The 24,726-nt window shown below is 42.2% G+C and overlaps 1 protein-coding gene across 6 annotated transcripts in view; it reads right to left on the bottom strand.

The window, feature by feature from the left end:
• PYGO1 (pygopus family PHD finger 1) overlaps positions 1-19,172 on the bottom strand; it is a 66,094-nt gene extending 46,922 nt beyond the window's left edge. For 2 of the 6 annotated variants that reach the window (XM_063652635.1, XM_063652634.1), the window contains exon 1: positions 19,084-19,172. In XM_063652635.1, coding sequence (XP_063508705.1) covers positions 19,084-19,162 — 79 coding nt within the window. In that variant the 5' untranslated portion in view covers positions 19,163-19,172. Of the gene's footprint in view, positions 1-1,479; positions 2,146-2,437; positions 2,638-19,083 lie in introns of those variants that run through there. The other 4 variants (XM_063652636.1, XM_063652637.1, XM_054451759.2 and 1 more) reach the window with 4 other exon arrangements.
• Between the last annotated feature and the right edge of the window lie 5,554 nt (positions 19,173-24,726).

Raw genomic sequence — 24,726 nt, forward strand, 5'->3', positions numbered from 1 at the left:
CAGACCTTTTCTCAGAGTAAAAGCCAAAGTCTTTTAAATGGCACACCAGGCCCTCTAATACACAATCATCCTATAGTCGACAGCATTAAGACTACTGAACGACTGTAATTTTACAATTAAAATGCTATAATTTAAAAATGGACAAAATGTACTCTTAATGGTATCTATCATCTTTGCTCACTTTTCAAGAACCAAATAATTCTTGATCCTACCCCTTAGCCCCTGTCACAGGACTCTTTCCTTGTTCACTTTGCTGCAGTTACAATAGCTTCTTTGCTGTTGATTGCATACACTGGGCATATTCCAGACACAGGGGCTTTGCATTTGCTGTTGCTTTTCAGAGACTGCTCTTCCCACGTGAATTCATATGGCCCTGACTCTATCATTTCCTTTAGGTCTTTGCTCAAACATTATCTCCCAGGTGAGCCCTTTCATGATCACCTTACATACAATCCATACTTCCCACCCCCACACATACTTCCTCTCCTCTATTCCTGTTTTGTTGTCCACCATACCACCTACGATTTGACATTCTGTATCTACTGTTTATCATTTGTTTATCCGACAAGAGGGTGAACTCCTGCCAGATGAAGATCGTCTATCTGCTTTGTTCACTGCTGTATCCCAGTAACAAGCACAGTGACTAGCACATAGTAGATGTTCAATAAATATTTGCTTAATAAACAGTGAGTATTACTCCAACTCTAGAACTTTCAGTCTTAACCTTATTAAGAGCTAAAAGCCATCCCCCAATTTCCGGGTGGCATTTGACTTTTGTGAACTTATATGCAGTATCTTTTGTTTGACACATGGTTCCCTCTGGTTTTTCTTAGATGGTAGTAAGACGACCGGAAAATTCCTAACCAGGGTGCAAGAAAGAAGAAAATCAATCATGCATAACACTGATTTTAGATAATATCTTATCCATAAACCAACAGAGAAAATGCCTTCTGAATTTGTAGCTTCTCCTCTTAAACCTAAGGAAAATAAACTGAATATCTGTTGCCTTTGCCGGGGTAGGGGGGCGAGAAGGGGGCCAGGAGAGCCGTGAAAGCCCAGGAGCCCTTCTTCAACAGCATCAACTCTTGTGTACTCCAACTTACTTTTTTTGAGGGGGTGGGCATCGTTCGAGGTCTCTGCCAGGAGGTGTCTGTTTTTCACCCTTTGAGGTGCCTATTGTGCTGTGTTTTGAGAACGAGGAGAGGTGGGCGAGGAGGGGGTAAGAAGGGATGCTGCTTGCGGCTCCAACTGCCTCCAAACACAAAGTCGGGAGGCGAGGGATCCGCGCGGATGTCTCGGGGGCCAGCGGGCGCCCGGGCCGCGCGCTCGGATCGCAGCCTCGGCCCCGAGGCGCGGGCGGGACGCGGGCTGCGCGGAGTTAGGCCCGGACAGAGCCCCATGGCCTCCCGGCGGCCGGGCACGGGGCCCCGCGCACCTCACTCACCCCGGTTCCCCCAATCCGGCACCCTTCTCGGTTACCTCGAACTCTCTTCAGCGAAATGGGATCCTTCTCCTGTTCTGCTGACATTACAGACCGCAAAGCATGACTCCCCCCCAGGCCGCGGGAATTCGGTCTCTTTGATGCTGCGGCGGCGGCTCCTCCTCCTCGCGGGGCCGCTGCGGCTGCGAGGCGAGCCTCGGAGCCGAGGCACGGCCGAGGGCAGTGGGGACGCGGGCCGACTTTGCAAAGTTTGGGAGGAGGACGAGGCCTCGGGGCGGCGGGGCGGCGTGCGGGCACTGGCGGGGCTCAGCGGCGGTGGCCGGGAGCGCGGCCTGGGGGCGACCCCCCACCCGGGGCCGGCATGTGCTGAGGGCGAGTGCGCCGCCGCCGCCGCCTCCTCCCACTCCTTCTTCTTCGCCGCCGCCTCAGGAGCCGCTGACAGGGGAGGCAGGAGGCTGGCGGCCCGGCCCTGGCGGCACACTCACAGCGCCCTCTGAGGAGGAGGTCTGCTCTCTCGCCGCTCCCGAGTCGCAGACACAAAAGCCCCCAGACTGGAGCCGCCTGTAAAACCCGCTCTGGGGCGGGCGAGGGACGTGGCGCGGCAACGCGGCTTCCCCGCCCTGAGCTCCCCAGCCCCGCGCGGGGAAGGGCTTCGGGGGGCGGGGGCCGCTGCCTCGTCCCGCGGCGCCTCCCGCCACCGCCGCCGCCTCGCGCTCCGCCTCGGCCCAGCCCCCACGGCCCGCGCGCGCCTCTTGCTCCGCGCCGGGGCTCGCGGGCCCGCGGCTCTTGCAGCCCGGGTGGGCAGCGCGCGCCTAGGGGCCGCCCCGCCCCGCGCCCGGCGCTCCCTCGCCGACCGCCAGGCCCGAGGACGCCCGACCCCGCGGCCGACGCTACCGGGCCCAGCTTTCGCAAGGAAAGGGCATCTCCGAACTTCGTCGGAGGCCACAGCAGCAGGCATCTCGGCCTCGCAGCTAGGGATCGGAAAGATGAACGTACCATGCGAGGAAACTTTGTAAGCGGGAGCTGGAGAGTTCTCGGCGGGCATGTGGGGATCCAGCTTCCCCGACTCCGTGTCCGCGTGGCCGTGGTGTGGACACCTGTTTGTGGAATGCCTCCACTTGGTATTTTAACGACTTGACTCTTCAAGAAAGAGCGACGTAGAATAAATACCAGAAAGGACGGTGGGGGGGGGGGGCGTGGGTAGAAGCGGTGACGCGGCTGGATCTCATTTAGACGTTAAATTTTAGGAGGAACACCCCCAGTGTGATGGTAAATTAGATGTGATCACCGGTCCATATTCTTCAGTTGGGCTGTGTGACCAGAGGCGACTTAGGTAACCTCTCTGGGTCTCAGTTTTCTTGTCTATAAAAGGCAGTGGGGCTACATCTCAAAGGTCTCTTCTAGCTCTGACATTGTTTAACGTACTTCTACGAAATTGTTTTCCGTGTTTTTTTTTTTTTTTTTTTTGCTAGGTTTTCTGGTTATCCACTGGGCTTATTTTGATGTAAGAATCACCGAAAAGCACTCATGAAGCGGGGGAGGACACAGAACTAGTTACAGACAGGAGTCTCGTCCTTCCGGAGACAGACACCCAACTCATTCAGCTGCAAAGTGTCACAGAGAACAGATGTAAACATGAAGCCAATGTACAGCCTCAACAGCTGCATACCAGACAATCGCCTCAGCGGCTGATCGTCGTTAAGACATAGCGTGGCCCGAGGCAAATGTTACCCTTTATCTAATAAGGGTGGTCTGGAATGATGGAATTCCTGATTAGAAGAGTGAGATTAGGACAGGCTAAGGAAAATATTCTTACAGGAAGCACTCTGAGGAGAAGGTTCCTTCTAACTAGAATGTAAGCGCCGTGCAGGCAGGAATTTTGACTGGTTCACTGCTGTATCCTCTGGTACCTAATAATGACTAACACATAGTAAGTGTTCGAGAAAATATTCATCGATGTATGAATAAACAGACTTGAAGTGGCCCTGGGACGACTGGGGTGGCAAGGCTTTGGTAAGGGTAATAAAGCCGAAGCAAATGGTAATATAATAAAGCAGATTGGGGGCCGGGCGCGGTGGCTCACGCCTGTAATCCCATTGCTTTGGGAGGCCGAGGCGGGCGGATCATGAAGTCAGGAGATAAAGACCATCCTGGCTAACACGGTGAAACCCCGTCTCTACTAAAAATACAAAAAAAAAATTAGCCGGGCGTGGTGGCGGGCTCCTGCAGTCCCAGCTACTCCGGAGGCTGAGGCAGGAGAATGGCGTGAACCCGAGAGGTGGAACTTGCAGTGAGCCGAGATCGCGCCAATGCACTCCAGTCTGGGTGACAGAGCGAGACAGTGTCTCAAAAAAAAAAATTAAAATAAAGCAGATTGAATCTAATAGTCTATCTTATAGGGTGGCTGGAGGAAAATTTGAAAGCACTTTGGTAAGTCAACAAAGAAATGAAGGCCAGGTGTGGTGGCTCACGCCTGTAAATCCCAACACTTTGGGAGGTTGAGGCGGGAGGATCACTTTAGCCCAGGAATTTGAGACCAGCCTGGGCAACAAAGCTAGACCCTTCTCTACAAAATAATTTTTAAAAATTAGCCAGGCGTGGTGACACGGGCCTATAGTCCCAACTACTCAGGAAGCTGAGGCAAGAAGATCCCTTAAGCCCAGGAGTTCAAGGTTGCAGTGAGCGATGATTACACCACTACACTTCATCCTGGGTAACAGCAAGCAAGACCCTGTCCCCCCTCCAAAAAAATATGGAAATGACATGTTTTCATTTTATAACTCTTAGTGGAAGGAGAATGGTTCAGAAAAATCATTGCTAAGATATTTTGAGTTCTTTGTTGTAATTCCCTAAAGCTGGAGACTCAGAAATAGTATGAAAATCAAGAGAAATGAATTGGCTTCTTTTTAATGATTCATCAAGAATAAAAAGACCATCTTACTTGGGCATAGTCTTTTAGATCGATTTTACTTCCAAATCTTGATGGCTTGCTTGCACATAATCAGAATTAGCTGGAGAGCATTCCAAAATTTCAGATTCCTAAGTCCCTCCCCAGATTTACTAGAGTCAGAATCCCTAGACGTCTGTTTTTAAAGGCTCTCTAGGTGATTCAAAAGCAATGAGCAGATTTGATGACTTGCATTTATCAGCCATTTGGTATAAAACATTGTCACCCAAAGATATACAGAGATTGAGACAATGGTTCCTGTCCTTAAGAAGTTCAGAGTTTAGGGGAGGAAGTAGAGGTTTAAGGTAACATGAACAATGCAAAATGCCAAGCACTGCAATAGACTACCGTGTCAGCAGAGGAGAGAAACCCTCAACTCAGCTTGGGAGGCAGGTAGCTGATGATGTTTTTAGGAGAGCCCTAAAAAGAACATATAGGAGGCCAGGCACAGTACCTCACGCCTGTAATCCCAGCACTTTGGGAGGCCGAGGTGAGTGGATCACGAGGTCAGGAGTTCAAGACCAGCCTGGCCAAGATGGTGAAACCCCATCTCTACTAAAAACACACCAAAAAGCCAGGCATGGTGGCGGGTGCCTGTAATCCTAGCTACTCGGGAGGCTGAGGCAGAGAATTGCTTGAACCCAGGAGGCAGAGGTTGCAGTGAGCCAAGATTGTGCCACTGCATTCCAGCCTGGACGACAGGGAGAGACTCTGTCTCAAAAAAAAAAAAAAAAAAAGAACATATAGGAGTTGTTACCAGGGGTTGAGGGTAAAGGTTAGGTAATGAGGAGTTACTGTTTAATGAGTACAGTATTTCAGTTTGGGATATTGAAAATTTTCTGAAGATGGACAGTGGTAATAGTTACACAACAATGTGAATGTAATTAATGCCACTAAATTGTACTTGATGGCTAAAATGGTAAATTTTATGTTATATGTATTTTACCATGAAATGGTTGAGGTGAGAACATGTAGAAAATAAAACAGATTGCAAGGGCAAATGGAGTCTTGTAATCAGAGGGAACAGAGTTTCCAAAGGACAAGAAGGGTGAAAACGTATGAATCTTTTGGAGACTGTAAGTAGTTAGGACTGGCTGGAGCATAAGGTACCTTTTGAGAAGTGGCAGGAGCTGATTTTGAGGAAGTAGACAAGAGGCCAGACCTCTGAAGGGCATTGCATGCCACACCAAGAATTTTTTATTTTATCCTGAAAGCAATGGAGAAACACTGAAGAGTTTAAGCAGGTGAGTGGCATGTTTAGGTCTGAATTTTAGAAAGATCATTCTGGCTACTAGGTGAAAGATGGATTAGAAAGGCACAAAACATTAGTATCTTAGTCTATTTGTGCTGCTATAACAGAACACCACAGACTGGGTAATTTTTAAAGAACAGAAATGTATTCCTCACAGTTCTGGAGGGTAAGAACTCTTAAGATTAAGGTGCTGGCATCTGGTGAGGGCTGCTCTCTGCTTCCAAGATGGTGCTTTGAACACTATGTCCTCCGGAAGGAAGGAACACTGTGTCCTTACAAGGCAGAAGCTAGAAGGGCAAAAAAGAGCACATTCCCTTTATCAAGCCCCTTTAGAAGGGCACCTAATCCCATTCATGAGGGAGGAATCCACATGGTCTAACCACCTCTTAAAAGCAACACCTCCCGGCCAGGCGCGGTGGCTCACGCATGTAATCGCAGCACTTTGGGAGGCCAAGGCCGGCAAATCACGAGGTCAGGAGATCGAGACCATCCTGGCTACCACGGTGAAACCCCGTCTCTACTAAAAATACAAAAAATTAGCCAGGCGTGGTGGCGGGTGCCTGTAGTCCCAGCTACTCAGGAGGCTGAGGCAGGAGAATGGCATGAACCTGGGAGGCGGAGCTTGCAGTGAGCCGAGATTGCATAACTGCACTTCAGCCTGGGTGACAGAGCAAGACTCCGTCTCAAAAAGAAAAAACAAAAAAAAAAAGCAACACCTCCTAACACTATCGTATTGTCAACACCTGAATTTTGGAGCAGATACATTCAAATCAGACCAATTAGAAATTATAATATAGCCAACAAGCATATGAAAAAAAGCTCAACATCACTGATCACTAGAGAAATGAAAACCAAAACCACAATGAGATACCATCTCATACCAGTCAGAACAGCTATTATTAAAAAGTCAAATTTATATTCCCACCAACAGTGTATAAGCATTCCTTTTTCTCTGCAACCCCAGAACTACCATTTGACCCAGCAATCTCTTTACTGGGTATATATCCAAAGGAATATAAATCATTCTATCATACAGACATATGCGCACATATGTTCATTGCAGCACTATTCACAATAGCAAAGACATGGAATCAACCTAAATGCCCATCAATGATAGACCAGATAAAGAAAATGTGGTACATATACACCATGGAATACTACGCAGCCATAAAAAGAACGAGATCATGTCCTTTGCAGGAACATAGACGGAGCGTAGGCCATTATCCTTAGCAAACTAACACAGGAACAGAAAACCAGACACCACATGTTCTCATTAATGAGTGGGAGCTAAATGATGAGAACACATAGATACATAGAGGGGAATAAGAGACACTGGGGCCTACCAGATGGTGGAGGGTGGGAGGAGGGAGAGGATCAGAAATAATAACTGTTGGGTACTAGGCTTAATACCTGGGTGATGAAATAATCTGTACAACAAACCCCCATGACACAGGTTTACCTAAATAACAAAACTGCACATGTACCCCTGAACTTAAAAGTTAAAAAAATTAAAAAAGGAAATTATACAGAAAATGAGGTAAGAGATGGATGAGGGCCTTATACATTGAAGTGGGGTAGTGGAGAGGAAGCATAAGGAATGGTGGTAAAAACTGGCAACATGGTAATTGTTTAGATGTGAAAGGTGAAGGACAAATCAGGAATTTGCTCCCAGACTTGTTTTAGGTGACACGGAATACAGGGAGACATTTGATGGTGGTAATAGTTGGTGAAGTGGGATGATGATGAGCTTAGTTTTGGACACCAGGGTCTCTGATGTCTCTACTAAAAATACAAAAAATTAGCCGGGCATGGTGGCGGGCACCTGTAGTCCCAGCTACTCGGGAGGCTGAGGCAGGAGAAGGGTGTGAATCCTGTAGGCGGAGCTTGCAGTGAGCCAAGATCGCGCCACTGCACTCCAGCCTAGGCGACAGAGCAAGATTCCAAAAAAAAAACAAAAAACAAAAAAAAAAACCGAACAGGCAATGAGCTGGATTTGGCCCACACATGGTAGGTAGCTCACCCCTGTGCTAGAACATGGACTATATAAAGGACTCTGGAGCTCAGATGACAGGCCTAGGCTGCAGATACATATGAAGGAGACATTACCTAAGAATGGATAAACTCATCAAGGACCAAAGAGAAATAAGAGCCAAGAACAGAATGCAAGGAAATGATGACAGTTTAAAAGGTTAACAAAGATAGAGGAGGCTGTAAAGGAAATCATGAAAGAATGACAAAGAAAACAGGAATGTTAGGGCAATCAAGAAAAGGAAGAAACAGTATCACATGCTGCGGAAAGAAGTACTCATTTCTATCATCAGTCATCCTTGGCCTGGCATCTACTGAACTTTTTTTTTTTTTTATATTTTAAAGTATTGATTTTATAGTCTGCTTTTAATATTTTTCATCTCAAATTTTGCATGTTTTTATTGTGGATGGTTGCGTGATGGAATGTTTAAGCACTCAGCCTCTAATCTAAGTTGGTTTCGATTAACATGTACACTTTTTTTAAAAAGAAAATATTTCTGTAAGTTCTATTTTAAAACATTTGAAATCACAGATTTGTATTACATTGAATGGAAATAAAAATCAAATCCAATCTAGATGTTTGGAAGTTTTGCAAATTGGTTTGAATCCTTTCATGTTGTAATTGAAACTGCAGGCAGTTTAGCAACCTCTAGCCATCGGCCAATCATATCCAGGAGCCTTTCGTTGACAAATATAGTGCTATCAAAAGCTCAAAGTTGAGGGCAATAACAACAGCAAACTTTGGAAGATGGTTTGTATGAATCAGGATTCAATCAGAACACAAGGGGCACACAGTTTGAATGGAGAAAGTTTAATATAAAGGATTATTAACTATAGCAAGGGACTGAAGTAGTAAGGGATTAGTATGAAGTGAAGTGAGGGACAGTACGAAGTAAAGAGAATGCTAAAATATTTGAGAAAAACAGATATAAGGAGCAGGCACTATCCTTAAAACTAAGATAAAGCACCTAAAGAAGAGGTCCCCTTCCTCTCCAGGCTAAGATCCTGACCTTATTGGAGAGCGCACAGCTGCAGCTCACTGGATGCCAGAGAAGCTGCTGTGGTGCTACCTTCTGAGGGGAGTGCCAAAGGAAGATGCTCTGGGTGCTGCCGGCATTGCAGAGCCTGGCACTAATGTTGCCAGCACTGCAGGACCTGGAAGGAGGCTATGAATGCTGCAGAAACCCGTTCAGAAGAACAACTGAAACAGGAAGGAAAGCAAAAGCCCCTTACTCTTATAATGTCTCTCCAGCACCCTCTACTGACAAAGTTTAACATCATGCCAGCTGGCAAAGGCAAAATATTAATATTTAGAGTCCAGCTCCATTTTTGCAGAGCAGGTAAGGAAGGATAAATTTGGAGTTGAGAGGCAATAAATTTACTATTGACACAATGATGGTGTGTACTTTAGCCTAGCAAAGCTCTGTAAGGGACCTCATATCAATAAGCACCTTTGGTTCTGGAATATACTACGTCATAAAATGGTGCCTCCCAAATATTTGCTGTCATGCCCTAAATACATGTTTATTTTCTATATTATGAAATATGGGACAAAGTTTTACTTCAAAATACTTTTGATCTTATTCTCTTTAGCTTTTCTTTTTTTGAGACTAGAGTTTCACTCTTGTCGCCCAGGTTGGAATGCAATGGCATGATCTTGGCTCACTGCAACCTCTGCCTCTCAGGTTCAATTGGTTCTCCTGCCTCAGCATCCCGAGTAGCTGGGATTACAGGTGCCCACCACCACACCCAGCTAATTTTTGTATTTTTAGTAGAGATGGGATTTCGCCATAATGGCCAGGCTGGTCTTGAACTCCTGACTTCATGTGATCCAACCGCCTTGGCCTGCTGGGATTACAAGTGTGAGCCACCAAGCCTTGCCCTCTTTAGCCTTTTATATCCCATCCATCATCAGATTCCGCAAATGTTACCACCTATATATTCTCAGATGTGTCCATTCTTCTCTATCCCCACTACCACCATCCAAATCTAGTCAAAATCATTTATTTCTTTTCTGGCCTTATGCAATAATCACCCAAGTTTTCTCCACATTTTTTGTCCTCTGTTCAATTCATTTTCCACTTAGTAGCCAGACTGCTGTTTTTTTTTTAACTTTTTATTTTGAAATAATTATGGCTTCAAAGGAGGTTATAAAGAAATGTACAGGGAAGCCCTGTGCATCCTTCCCCCAGTTTACCCCAATTTTTTTTTTCTGGAGACAGAATCTTGCTCTGTCACCCAGACTGGAGTGCACTGGCATGATCTTGGCTCACTGCAACCTCCACCTCCTGAGTTCCAGCAATTCTCCTGCCCCAGCCTCCTGAGTAGCTGAGACTACAGGCACACACTGCCACGCCTGGGCAATTTTTCATATTTCAGTAAAGATCGGGTTTCACCGTGTTGCCCCAGCTGCTCTCAAACTCCTGAGCTCAGGGAATCCACCCACCTTGGCCTCCCAAAGTGCTAGGATTATAGGCATGAGCCACTGCCCCCAGCCACCTGATTTTAACATCATACAAAACTATAGCACAGTATCAAAACCAAGAAATGCACATTGGTGCAATTCATAGAGCCTATTCAAATTTCACTAGTTTTACACGCACTTGTGTGTGTCTATGTAGCACATAATCAAGATACTTAGCTGTATCAGCACCACAAGACTCTAATGGCAAGACTACCTTGTTAGCCCTTTATAGCCACACTCATCCACTCCCCCATCCTTAATTCCTAGCAACCCCTAATCAGTTCTGCATTTTTATAATTATTTTATTTCATGAATGTTATACAAATGAAATCAGGAATATGTATTTTTGAGATTGGCTTTTTTTACACACAATGCAATTTCCTTGAGTTTCATCAAGGTTGTATGTGTCAAAATTTTATTCCTTTTTACTACTTCATAATATTCCATGTATATCACAGTTTAACACTTCTCTCGTTGAAGGACATTTGGGTAGTTTGTACTTTTTGGCTATTATAAACAGAGTTGTTATAAACATTCACATACAAGTTCTTGTGTGAAAATAAGTCTGCATATTTCTTTCTTTCCCTTTCTTTCTTTCTTTTTCTTTCTTTCTTTTTTTTTTTGAGACAGGGCCTCCTTGTTGCTTAGGCCAGAGTGCAGTGGCACCCAGGCTGGACTGCAGTGGTGTGAACACAGTTCACTGCAGCCCTGACCTCCTTGGCTCAAGGGCTCCTCTCACCCTAGCTTCCTGAGTAGCTGGGACTACAGGTGTGCACCACCATGCCCTGCTGATTCAAAAAAAAAAATTCGTAGAGACAGAGTCTCACCATGTTTCCCAGGGGGGTCTCAAACTCCTGGGCTCAACCAATCTTCCTGCCTTGGCCTCCCAAAGTTGGGATTACAGGTGTGAGCCACTGCGCCCAGCCCAAGTCTTCATTTTTCTAGGATAAATGACCAATAATACAATCGCTGGCTCATATGATAAGTCCATTTTTAGTTTTGAAAGGAACTTCCAAACTATTTTCTGGAGTGGAGAGTGCTTTTTTTAAATACACAAATCTCATCATGTCATTATTTTACATAAAACTCTTCAATGCCTTTCCGCTGTGGTATAATTAAGGCTTGATTTTTATTATTTCATTTTATTTTATTTCATTTTTTGAGACAGAGTTTCGCTCTTGTTGCTCAGGCTGGAGTGTAATGGCACGATCTCGGCTCACTGCCACCTCTGCCTCCCGGGTTCAAGTGATTCTCCTGCCTCCCGAGTTGCTGGGATTACAGGCATGCGCCCCATGCCGAGCTAATTTGTTGTGGTTTTTTTTGTATTTTTATTAGAGGCAGGGCTTCTCCACGTTGGTCAGGCTGGTCTCGAACTCCTGACCTCAGGTGATCCACCCGCCTCGGCCTCCCAAAGTGTTGGGATTACATGCGCAAGCCACCGCGCCCGGCCAAGGCTTGATTTTTAAAAATACATACTGCAAGACTTTAATATAATTTCCACTGATTTCTCCAACCTCATTCTGTACCATTTCCCTTGCTCTTTATGCTCTCTGGCCTTTTAAACTTGTCCTCAATTCATCATTAGTCTCCTGCCACGGCGGCTTTGCTAATGCTGTTTCGTTTTCCTGGGATGCTCTTCTCCCTGCTCTTAGTCTAATTGACTCAAACTCTACCTTTCATTCTTAACTCAAGCATTATTTCCTCAGGGAAACCTCTCTAGTCTAAGTCAGGTTCCTTTTTTCATCTTTCTTTCATCACATCTCTCAGTTTGAAATTATATAGTAATTTCTGTGAATATCTGATTAAATCCTGTCTTCATCTCCAGATTAAAATTCATGTAAACAAGAATTGTGTTAATTTTTGCTCGTTAATGCCTGGCATGTAGCAGGTGCTCAAAAATATTTTTTGAGTGAATGAATGAATGAATGAATTGTACACTGGCAAATATTTCAGTGCCAAAGCATTCACATTCTATAATTTTATTTATCCATTATTCATTTAATATATATTAACCAGTAATCATGTTCCTGGTAGTTTGCTAAGCAATAGGTTACTATAGACAAATTTCAGATTCACATAAAATTTATATTAATGCATCCTGAAATACATGTTATTTCAGACAAAGACTTTCCAAATAGTTCTATTGGATAAATATTGAAAAATAAAAAAATTAATAGGATATTTGTAATTCTCTTAAAATATTAAGGAAGTTTCGCCTGGGCAACATGGTGAGACCCTGTCACTACAAAAAACAAAAATTTATTTTATTTATTTATTTTTGGAGGCAGAGCCTCACTCTGTCACTCAGGCTGGAGAGAAGTGGTGCCATCTCGCCTCACTGCAACCTCCGCCTCCCGGGTTCAAGCAATTCTCCTGCCTCAACATCCCCAGCAGCTGGGACTACAGGTGCCCGCCACCACGCCCGGCTAATTTTTTGTAGTTTTAGTAGATACGGGGTTTCGCCATGTTCCCCAGGCTGGTCTCGAATTCCTGAGCTCAGGCAATCTGCCCAACTTGGCCTCCCAAAGTGCCGGGATTACAGGCATGAGCCGCTAAACCCGGCCTAAAAAAATTTTTTAAAAATTAGCCGCACGTGGCGGTGTGCACCCTTAGTCCCAGCTGCTTGGGAGACTGGGGTGGAAGGACTGCTTGAACTCAGGAAGTCAAGTCTGCAGTGAGCTATGATTGTGCCTCTGCACTCCAGCCTGGGTAACAGAGTGAGAGACCTTGTCTCAGTAAAATAAAATATAAATCAATAAAAATAAAATAAAAATTGAGAAAGTTTACAAGTCAAGAAAGGGACAAACTTAGCTCTCCATCTTGATCACTGTTTGTCATATGGACTTGACATAACCCTCTGCAACCAATAACCAAAGACTTGAGTTTAATATTACCATCATAAGAAGGTCCCTGGTATTTTTTCCTGGGCAGCATGGTTTAAAATATTCATGGTTGCAACATCATATTATAAGGGACATACCTCTAGTGATGCATCTGTCTGTAATCTTTGATCCTAAAGGCTTAGTGAGTCATGTACTTCTTATGTGATAGCTGATGAAGCCAATATGGCAAAGTCATGTGGGATTTTTGCCTTGTTTTGCTCTGTTTTTTACAGCAATGCGAAAAAAAGGCAGATTTTTTTCGGGATATGAATACTGCCAACATAGGCAGACTGCAACACTGTGGGTTGCCTGAGAAATTTTTTAAGAACGTGGGAATGAGCAAGATGTGTGCATATTTGTGAATGAAACACAGCAAGGCAGGACTACCTAAGAAACATGACAAGTCTTGGTGTTAAAACAACAAACTGTAAATATAGAACAACTGGCATTTTATAAAATCTCTATTTTTTTTTCTTTTTTTTTTGAGACAGAGTCTCGCTCTTGTCGCCTAGGCTGGAGTGCAGTGGCGCAATCTCAGCTCACTGCAACCCCCGCCTCCCGGGTTTAAGCGATTCTCCTGCTTCAGCCTCCTGAGTAGCTGGGATTACAGGTGTCCGCCACCACGCCTGGCTATTTTTGTACTTTTAGTAGAGAGCGGTTTCGCCATGTTGGTCAGGCTGGTCTCGAACTTCTGACCTCAGGTGATGCGTCCACCTCAGCCTCCCAAAGTGCTGGGATTACAAGCATGAGCCACCGTGCCCAGCCTATAAAATCTCTTTTGAGAGACAGAAAATGTGCCAATTTTAAGCCTTTTTGGTTTGTATGTGTGTTTGGAGGGAAAGAGTGGGAACAAGAAGGCAAAACGATGACAACTTTGTACTGTAATATTCCTTTAAGTCTTTCATTTTTTTGTACACTTGTGTATTTTATAAAGATATTTTCATACCACAAAATTCACCATTTTAATGTGTATCATTTTCTATCTAGTATTTTCACTTTTTAGTATATTTTTGTATATTCACAGAGTTGTATAAACATTACCATTAGCTAATTCCAAACCATCTTAATCACCCCAGAAAGAAACCCTATACTAGTTAGCAGTCACTCCCTCTCTTTTTATTTCCTAGGCCCTGACAACTACTACTCTCCGTCTCTATGAATTTGCCTATTCTGGACTTTTCATTTAATAATAAATAAAATCACATATAGCCTTTTGCGACTGGCTACTTTCACTTAGAATAATGTTTTCAAGATTCCTCCATGTTCTTTTTTTTTTGAGATGGAGTCTCGCTGTGTCACCCAGGTTGGAGTGCAGTGGCGCGATCTCGGCTCACTGCAAGCTCCGCCTCCTGGGTTCACGCCATTCTCCTGCCTCAGCCTCCCAAGTAACTGGGACTACAGGTGCCTGCCACCACGCCTGGCTAATTTTTTGTATTTTTAGTAGAGACGGGGTTTCACCGTGCTAGCCAGGATGGTCTCGATCTCCTGACCTTGTGATCCGCCCGCCTCGGCCTCCCAAAGTGCTGGGATTACAGGCGTGAGCTACCGCGCCCGGCCTCCATGTTCTATATGTATTAGTACTTCATTTCTTTTACGGGTCAATAATATTCCGTTGGATAGATATACCAGTACATTAACTTCTTAAATTTTTAAATTTTATTTTCAAACTGACAGAAGAGGTACAAGAAAAATAAAAAGAACTTAAGTATATTCTTCACTTGGATAAATAAATAAACATTTTGCTTCAATTACTTATTTGTTTGCCTTCTTTGTTTTCCTCCCTGTTTACACACTCACACTTTATTATTATTATTGCCATTGTTATTATAATTTTTCTGAACCTTCATGCCTACTTCTAATAATTCAGTGTATATTTCCTAAGAACAAAATAGGGTCTTACACAGTCATAGAACAATAATCAAATTAAGGAAATTTAACACAAGTTAAAATATTTTTATCTAACGTGCTGACCATATCTAAATTCATCAATAGTTTGAGTAATGTCCTTGGATGTCAGTTTTTTTCTCCCCGATCAAAGATCCACATTGTATTTAACTGTCATGTTCTTTCTTTCATCTGGAATAGTCCCTCCATCTTCTCTTGTCATTCATGACACTGACATTTTTAGAATACAGGCCTATCGTTATTATAGGGTGACACTCAGCTTGGATTTTTCTGATGTTTTCTCATGATTAGATTAAGGTTGATGCGTTCTAGGCAGGAATAATGCATAATAATGAAGCTTTGTCCTACTCAGCGCACCACATCAGGAGGCACATGATATCCATGTGTTTTATTATTGGTGATGTTAACTTTGATCACTTGGTTAATGTGATGTCCTCCATGTTTCTCTACTGTAAAGTTATCATCACTACAAAATTAATAAGTGCTCTCTGGGAAAAGACTTTGAAACTATGATATATCCCATTCTGCATTAAACTTTCATCCACTATTTTTTTGCATCCTTTGATGATTCCTACCTGAATTAGTTATCAATATTATAGCTGCAAAATGGTCATTTCTAACTCTAGCATTCCTTTTACGTTTCTTATTTGGCATTCTACTTTCTCTTTTTCTCTCTCTATCAGAATGGACGTATGCATTCATTATTTTATTCAGTGGGTTATAATTTATTACTTGTTATTCATTCTGATAATCAGCTTGTTCCAGAATTGGCTAGAAGGAGCCCCTTCAGCTGACGTTGGTGATCTTTTGAACATGTACCATAGTTTCTTGAGCTCTTCCTTACTTTCTGACACAACAAAATGTTCCAGGTTCCAATACTTTTCTCTGTTCCAGCCCTGGAATTAGCAATTTCCCCTAAGGAGTCCTGAGGACTAATATTTAGAACACAAATTCTGGGTGCTTAGTGGGCTCATTACCACTGCAGCGTCACTAATTATAGGCTTTTTCTGGGAAAAATGACAATTTCATATGGTTCAACTATATATATATTTATTTATTTACATGTATTTACATGCATATATAATGAATTCATATTATTCAATACATATGAATGCCTCTAATTCCAAATCAGTTTCACATGGTTCTTCCTTACCTTTCAGCCTTCCACATTTTTATCTTTCTCCTCCCACAGGGAGAACTCTGGTTCCCAGAGTTCCCATTTTTAGTATGGCTTTTGTTATAAACAAAATGTGAAAGGATGTGTTTCATTTCTAATTTCAAAATTATATTAACATTATATGTAAATTATAAGCATGTGTATACATGCACAGACAATTTGAGAGTATACGGTTATCCATTTAAATGAATTCTGATATTTTTAGAATATCAGAATATCAATATGCTTACACAACTCTGTGAATATACTAGTTAGGCGCCTTACACAAAAATATCATCCTCATCCCCTGTCATTCCACAATTGTGGCTTCATTCTTTTGGATTGTAAAATTGCTTTGGTGTTTAACAGTTATCTATTAAAATATAAATTACCTAGCTCTAACAGCTTAATAATCAGTTAATATTGAAAGGAATTAGTAGATAGCTTTGTGAGACTGAGCTGGAGGGTACTGAAGGTGAAGAAGGTTGACACAGAGAGAGGTGAGGATTGAAGGAAGTTAGGGAGGGTTGACTAGTACAAATGTTAACTTTTCATAGTTATAAATTTTCATTTATGCATAAATTGATCATAATACAGGTTGAACATCCCTAATCCAAAAATCTGAAATCCAAAATGCTCAAAAATCTGATACTTGTTGGGTGCTGACACCACAAGTGGAAAATTTCACACCTCAACTCATGTGATGGGTTGTAGTCAAAATTCAGGTACATAACGCAGTTTATTTCTGTAGATAATGTGTTGGCCAGACCAGCCTGGCCAACATGGTGAAACCTCATCTCTACTAAAATACAAAAATTAGCTGGGCATGGTGGTGCGCACCTGTAATCCCAGCTACTCAGGAGACTGAGTCAGGAGAATCACTTGAACCCAGGAGGCGGAGGTTGCAGTGAGCAGAGATTGTGCCACTGCCCTCCAGCCTGGGGGACAGAGCAAGACTCCATCTCAAAACAAAACAAAAAACTCTATACAATTATTGTAGGTCCCATCTCTAAGATCTCTCATTATGTATATGCAAACATTCTAAAAATAAAAAAAAAAAATCCCAAATTTGAAACACTTCTGGTCCCAAGCATTTTGGATAGCAGATACTTAACCTGTACGAATAGATATGTCAACACGGGCTATCTCCCTCTTTAAATAGTTCTTCAAATATACCCTTTGATAAAATTTTATATTTTCTCCATAAAAGCCTTGCATATTTGGTATGATATATTCTTAATTGTTGTTGGTATGGTAAATTATATATATTTGATTGCTTGTTGCTGATATATAGTAACTCTGTTACACTTTGTATTTTGATCTTATACCCAACTATCTTTCTTAACTCCTCTATTTGGAATGATAGTTTATCTATTCCTTGGATTTCTGATGTAGACAATCACACTATATGCATGTAATGACAATTTTGTTTCTTCCCTTGTAATTATACCCACAGACCCATATGATGCCGTCTAGCTTATCCAGTATATTGTTGAATAGGAGTGCAACAGCAAGCATCTTAGACTTTACCCTAACTTAAGTATGTTTGCTATAGGTATTTGGTGGATATTGTATCAGGTTAAAATATGTGCTTAGTTTGCCCAGAGATTTTTCTTTTTTAAAATAACGAATACTGGCCAGGTGCAGTGATTCAAGACTATAATCCCAGTATTTTGGGAGGCCACGGTGGGGTGATGGCTTGAGCCCAGAGACCAGACTGGGCAACAAAGTGAGACCCCGTCCCTACAAAAAAATTTAAAAATTACCTGGACATGGTGGTGCGGGCCTGTAGCCCCAACTATCTGGGAGGCTGACGTGAGAGGATCACTTGAGTCTGGGAGGCAGAGGTTGCAGTGAGCCATCGTTGCGCCATTGTACTCCAGTCTGGGCAACAAAGCGAGGTCTTGTTGCACTCCAGTCTGGGCAACAAAGAAAGACTTTGTCTAATAATAATAATAATAGATACTAGTACAATTTTATCAAATTATTTCCTATTTCTATTTATTTATTTGAGACAGAGTCTTGTGTTACCCAGGCTGGAGTGCAATGGCACAATTTCGGCTCACTGCAACCTCTGTCTCCCAGGTTCAAGCCATTCTCCTGCCTCAGCCTCCCAAGTAGCTGGGATTACAGGGTTCCGTCTCCATGCTCAGCTAATTTTTTGTATTTTTAGTAGACACGGCATTTCGCCATGTTGGTCAGGCTGGTCTCGAACTCCTGACCTCAAGTGATCCAGCCTCCCAAAGTGCTGGGATTATAGGCATGAGTCACCGTGCCCAGCCCCTACTTCTTTTTAAACGTTCATATTCTTTTTATTTATTGGATTACATTAACGAAATTTCTGATGTCAAAACACCCTTTTATTTCCTGGGATAAATAATACTTTCCTTGGGATAAGTAATACTTTATTTCCACATGCTAATATTATATTTAGGACTAATATTGTATTTATGATCATAAGTGAAATTAGTCTATAATTTATCTTTACTGTTTTTTGTCCATTGTTGGTATTAACTGTACCATCTTAAAACAATTTGTTGAGATTTTCTTTTTTCTATTTTTTGTAACAGTTTATATAAAAGAAAGAATATTTGTGTTTTAAAGATTTGTGATTTGTTAGAAATTGCTGTTAAATGGCCAGGTGCTGTGGCTCATGCTTATAATCCCAGCACTCAGGGAGGCTGAGGTGGGAGGATCGCTTGAGGCCAGGAGCTCAAGACTAGCCTGGGCTAGTCTCTTCTTAAAAGAATAAGATCTTAACAATAACAAGTTTTGAAATTGAGACAGTAATAAATAGCCTACCAACCAAAAAAAGCCCAAGACCAGGTGGCTTCACAGCCGAATTCTACCAGAGGTACAAAGAGGAGCTGGTACCATTCCTTCTTAAACTATTCCAAACTATTGAAAAGGAGGGACTCCTCCCTAACTCATTTTATGAAGCCAGTTTCATCCTGAAGCCAAAACCTGGCAGAGACACAACAAAAAAAGAAAACTTCAGGCCAATATACCTGATGAACATCGATGAAAATCCTCAATAAAATACTGGCAAACCAAATTCAGCAGCACATCAAAAAGTTTATCCACCATGATCAAGTCGGCTTCATTCCTGGGATGCAAGTCTGGTTGAACATACGCAAATCAAAAAACGTAATCCATCACATAAACAGAACCAACGACAAAAAACACATGATTATCTCAATAGATGCAGAAAAGGCCTTCGATAAAATTCAACATCACTTCATGTTAAAAACTCTCAATAAAACTAGGTATTGATGGAACGTATCTCAAAATAAGAAGAGCTATTTATGACAAACCCACAGCCAATACCGACTGCAATACCTATTGACTTTTTTTTTTTTTTGAGACCACTCTGTCGCCCAGGCTGGAGTGCAGTGGCATGATCTCGGCTCACTGCAAGCTCCGCCTCCTGGGCTCATGCCATTCTCCTGCCTCAGCCTCTGGAGTAGCTGGGACTACAGGTGCCCACCACCACATCCGGCTAATGTTTTGTATTTTTAATAGGTAGTTTTTGTATTTTTAGTAGATAGTTTTGTATTTTTAGTAGATAGTTTCACCATCTTGGCCAGGCTGGTCTTGATCTCCTGACCTTGTGATCCACTTGCATCAGCCTCCCAAAGTGCTGGGATTACAGGCATAAGCCACCACACCCGGCCTCAATTAGGATAATATTTTTGAGGTCATACATGTTGCAGCATGTATCAGAACTTCATTTCTTTTTATGGCTGAATAATATTCCATTGTATGGGTATACCACATTTTGTTTATCCATTAATCTATTGATAAATACCCGAGTTGCTTCTGCCTTTTGGTTATTTGTGTATATACCCAAGAGTTGAATTGCTGGGTCATATGGTAAGTATTTATTTACATTTTTGAGGAACCCAAACTGTTTTCCACTGTGGTACACCATCTTACATTTCCATAAGCAATGTACGTTGGCATATTCTTACCAACACACTTATTTTTCTTTTCTTTTTTTTTTTGTTGAGACGGAGTCTCGCTGTCACCCAGGTTGGAGTGCAGTGACGCGATCTCTGCTCACTGCAGGCTCCACCCCCAGGGTTCACGCCATTCTCCTGCCTCTGCCTCCCAAGTAGCTGGGACTACAGGCGCCCGCCACCTTGCCCGGCTAATTTTTTTGTATTTTTAGTAGAGACGGGGTTTCACCGTGTTAGCCAGGATAGCCTTTATCTCCTGACCTCGTGACCCGCCCACCTCGGCCTCCCAAAGTGCTGGGATTACAGCTGTGAGCCACTGTGCCCGGCCTTTCTTTTCTTTTTTAAAAATTATAGCCCTCCTAGTGAATGTGAAGTGGTATTTCATTATAGTTTTGTATTTCCCTAATAATTAAGCATGTTGAGCATCTTTTCATGTGTTTATTGGCCATTTGTATATCTTCTTTGAAAAAACTTTAATTCATCTTCTTTGCCCTTTTTTCAGTTGTGTTGTTGGTGTTTTTGTTGTTGAGTTTTAGAAGTTCTTTATATACTTAAGATATTAAACGATTATCCTATATGATTTGCTATTTCTCCCATTTTGTAGATTGTCTTCTTATTTTCTTGATGGTATCATTTGATGCGTGTAAGTTTTTAATTTTGATTAAGTCCAATTTATCTTTCTTACTTTGGTTGCTTGTCCTTTTGGTGTCAGATCTTAGAAATCATTGCCACGTCTAAGATCATGAAGATTTATCCCTATATTTTCTTCTAAGAGTTTTATGGTTTTAGCTTTTACATTTAGGTGTTGATCCATTTGAGTTAATTTTAGTACATGGTGTGAGGTAGTGGGTCTAACTTCATTCTTTTTTATTTTTTTGATAGAGACAGGGTCTCACTCTGTTGCCCAGGCTGGAGTGCAGTTGTGCAATCATAGCATATTGTAACCTCAAACTCCTGGGCTCAAACAATCCTCCCACCTCAGCCTTCCAAGTAGCTAGGACTACAGGTATGTGCCAGCACATCTGGTCAGTTTTGTAAAATGTTTTTGTAGAGAAAGGGGTCTTGCTATGTTGCCCAGGCTAGTCTTGAACTCCTGGCCTCAAGTGATCCTCCCACCTCAATTAATTTTATTCTTTTGCATGTGAAAATCCAGTTGTCTGGCACCATTTATTGAAGAAACTGTTATTTCCCCTTTGAATAGACTTTACACTCTTGTCAAAAATCAATTGGCCATAGATATATGGGTTCATTTCTGGTCTCTGAATTCTATTCCATTGGTCTATAGGTCTATCCTGATGCCACTACCACACTGTTTTGATCACTTTAGCTCTACAGTAAGTTTTCAAGTTGGGAAGCGTGAGTTCTCTGACTTTGTTCTTTTTCAAGATTGTTTAGGCTATTTGGGGTCCCTTCCAATTCCATATCAATTTGAGGATTGGCTTTTCTATCTCCATTAAAAAAAAAAAAAGCTGTCGGAATTTTGATAGAGATTGAAATGAAATCTCTTTTTTTTTTTGAGATGCAGTCTCACTCTGTTACCCAGGCTGGAGTGCAGTGGCTCAATCTCGGCTCACTGCAAGCTCCACCTTCTGGGTTCATGTTATTCTCCTGCCTCAGCCTCCCAAGTAGCTGGGACTACGGGCGCCCGCCACCACGCCTGGCTAAATTTTTATATTTTTAGTAGAGTCGGGGTTTCACCATGTTAGCCAGGATGGTCTTGATCTCCTGGCCTTGTGATCCGCCTGCCTCGGCCTCCCAAAGTGCTGGGATTACAGGCGTGAGCCACCGTGTCCGGCAATGAAATCTCAATACTCTTATGTTTTCCTATACATTAACATAGTATATCTTTCCATTTATTTAAGTCTTTAATTTCTGCCAGCAATGTTTTGTAGTCTATAGCGTGCAATTTAACCAAGTCACTTCCTTGGTTAAATTTATGCTTAGGTATTTAATTCTCTTAGATGCTATTGTAAATGAGATTGCTTTCTTAATTTCCTGTTCAGATTGTTCATTCCAAGTTTATAGAAATGGGACTGAGTTTTGTGTGTTGATCTTGTTCCCTGCAACTTTGTTCAATTCCTGGTCATTATGTTTTAAGTGTATGTATTGTAAACAACCTATAGCGAGATTTTTTTTAATCCAATCTTTAAAGTGGCAGTATTTTACTTTTTTGTAACTACAGATATTAATTGTACTTTTCCTACCATATTACTCTTTCCTTTTTTGTCGGGATTATTTTTGCTTCTTTAACTTCTTTCCTGTCTTCTAATTTTTTTTTTCCACTTTTGAGGCAGAGTCTCACCCTATCATCACCCAGGCTGGAGTGCCATGGTGCAATCTCGGCTCACTGCAACCTCCACCTCTCAGGTTTAAGCAATTCTCCTGCCTCAGCCTCCCAAGTAACTGGAATTACAGGTGCTCACCATTATGCCTGGCTAATTTTTGTATTTTTAGTAGAAACGGGGTTTCACCATGTTGGCCAGGCTGATCTCGAACTCCTGAGCTCAAGTGATGTGACTGCCTCAGCCTCTCAAAGTGCTGGGATTACAGGCATGAGCCACCATGCCCGTCCCTGCCTTCTTTTTTTTTTTTTCTTTTGATACACAGTCCCACTCTGTCACCCAGGCTGGCGAGCAGTGGCGCAATCTCGGCTCACTGCAACCTCAGCCTCCTGAGTTTAAGTGATTCTCCTGCCTCAGCCTCCCGAGTAGCTGGGACTATAGGTGTGCATCACCACACCCTGCTAATTTCTGTATTTTTAGCAGAGATGCAGTTTTGCCATGTTGGCCAGGCTGGTCTTGAACTCCTGACCTCAGGTGATAAGCCCACCTTAGCCTCCCAAAGTGCTGGGATTACAGGTGTGAGCCACCTCGCCCAACCTGGACATTTCTTTTAAATGAAATAATACAATGTGTGGTCTTTATTGACTGAGTTCTTTCACTTAGCATAATGTTTTGAAGATTTATCCATGTCATAGCATATATCGGTACCTTATTCATTTTTATGGCTGAATAATATTTCATTGAATGGATATACCACACATCATTTGTCCATTTATCAGTCAGTAGGTATTTGGATTGTTCTCATTATTTCAATACTATGCATAATGCTTCTGTGAACTTATGGACAAGTTTTTGTGTGAATATGTTTTCATTTTGCTTGAGTATATATCTAGGAGTGGGACTGCTGGGTCAAATGTTAACTTTGTTTTTGAGAAACTGTTATTTTCCACAGTGGCTTCCCGATTTTTACATTCTACCAGCTATGTATTAGGGTTGTAATTTCTCTACATTCTCACCAGCAGTTACTATCTTTGCTTTTTTGTTTTGTTTTGTTTTCAAGACAAAAGTCTTGCTCTATTGCCCAGCCTGGAGTGCAGTGGTGCAATCTCAGCTCACTGCAGCCTCTGCCTCCTGAATTTAAGCAATTCTTGTGCCTCAGCCTCTCGAGTAGCTGGGATTACAGGTATATACTACCACGCCCAGCTAATTTTTGTATTTTCAGTAGACACAGAGTTTTGCTATGTTTGCCAGGCTTGTCTTAAACTCCTGTCCTCAAGTGATCCGCCCACCTAAGCCTCCCAAAATGCTGGGATTACAGGCGTGAGCCACTGCACCTGGCCTATCTTTTTGATACAGCCATCCTACTGGGTGTGGAGTAGTTATCTCATTGTTTTGTATTTTTGGCTCATCATTGCTTCTTCCTTCTCATATCTTCCTTGTGGATTCTATTTCATTCTTCCTAATGTACATCTTTAATCGTTCACGTACAAGGATGTATTATAGTGGTAAATTCTCTTGATCTTTATCCAGAATTATTTTTTTAACACTAACACTTAAATAATAATTTATGTTGATACAGAATTCCATATAGCAGCTTTTTTCCCTTGTGATGTTTTTAAGATATTATCACACCATTTTCTTGTTTTTTTTTTTGAGACAGAGTCTTGCTCTGTTGCCCAGGCTGGAGTGCAGTGGCTTGACCTCGGCTCATTGCAAGCTCTGCCTCCCAAATTCAAGCAATTCTCCTGCCTCAGCCTCCCAAGTAGCTGGCTACAGGAGTGTGCCACCATGCCCAGCTAATTTTTGTGTTTTCAGTAGAGACGGGGTTTCACCATGTTGGCCAGGTTGGTCTTGAACTCCTGACTTCATGATCTGCCCGCCTCAGCCTCCCAAAGTGCTGGGATTAGAGGTGTGAGCCACCGCGCCCGGCCCGCTTTCTTGCTTCTTTTATTGCCAATAAGAAATTTTCTTAGTGCAATCTATATAATCTTTTTTTTTTTTTTTTGTCTAGCTACCTTTAAGTTCTTACCTTGTCTTGCTTGTTCTACAGTTTCACTATAATGTGGCTTGGTATAGACTTACTTTCATATTTCTACATTGAGGTTTGTGCTTCCTGAATCTGAGGAGGTATGGCTTTCATCATGTAGTAATTTTCCCTTTGAATATGACTTGTTCTTCATTCTCTTTAGTCTTTCATTTTAAAACAGCTGTCTTAAATCTTTTTATCTGTTTTATATTCTCCAGGTTTCTCTCTGTGTGCTGCATTCTAGCTAATTTCCTCATAGCTATCTTTCAGTTTTAGAATATTCTTTGGCTGTCTGATAAATTATTTAACAGAGTTTCAAAAATTCAAAAATTGTTATTTTTTTTTTATTTCTGGAAATTCCATTCATTTATTTTTCTAACTTAC

This window comes from Pongo pygmaeus, chromosome 16 (genome assembly GCF_028885625.2).
Source record: "Pongo pygmaeus isolate AG05252 chromosome 16, NHGRI_mPonPyg2-v2.0_pri, whole genome shotgun sequence".
Classification (NCBI taxonomy): domain Eukaryota; kingdom Metazoa; phylum Chordata; class Mammalia; order Primates; family Hominidae; genus Pongo; species Pongo pygmaeus.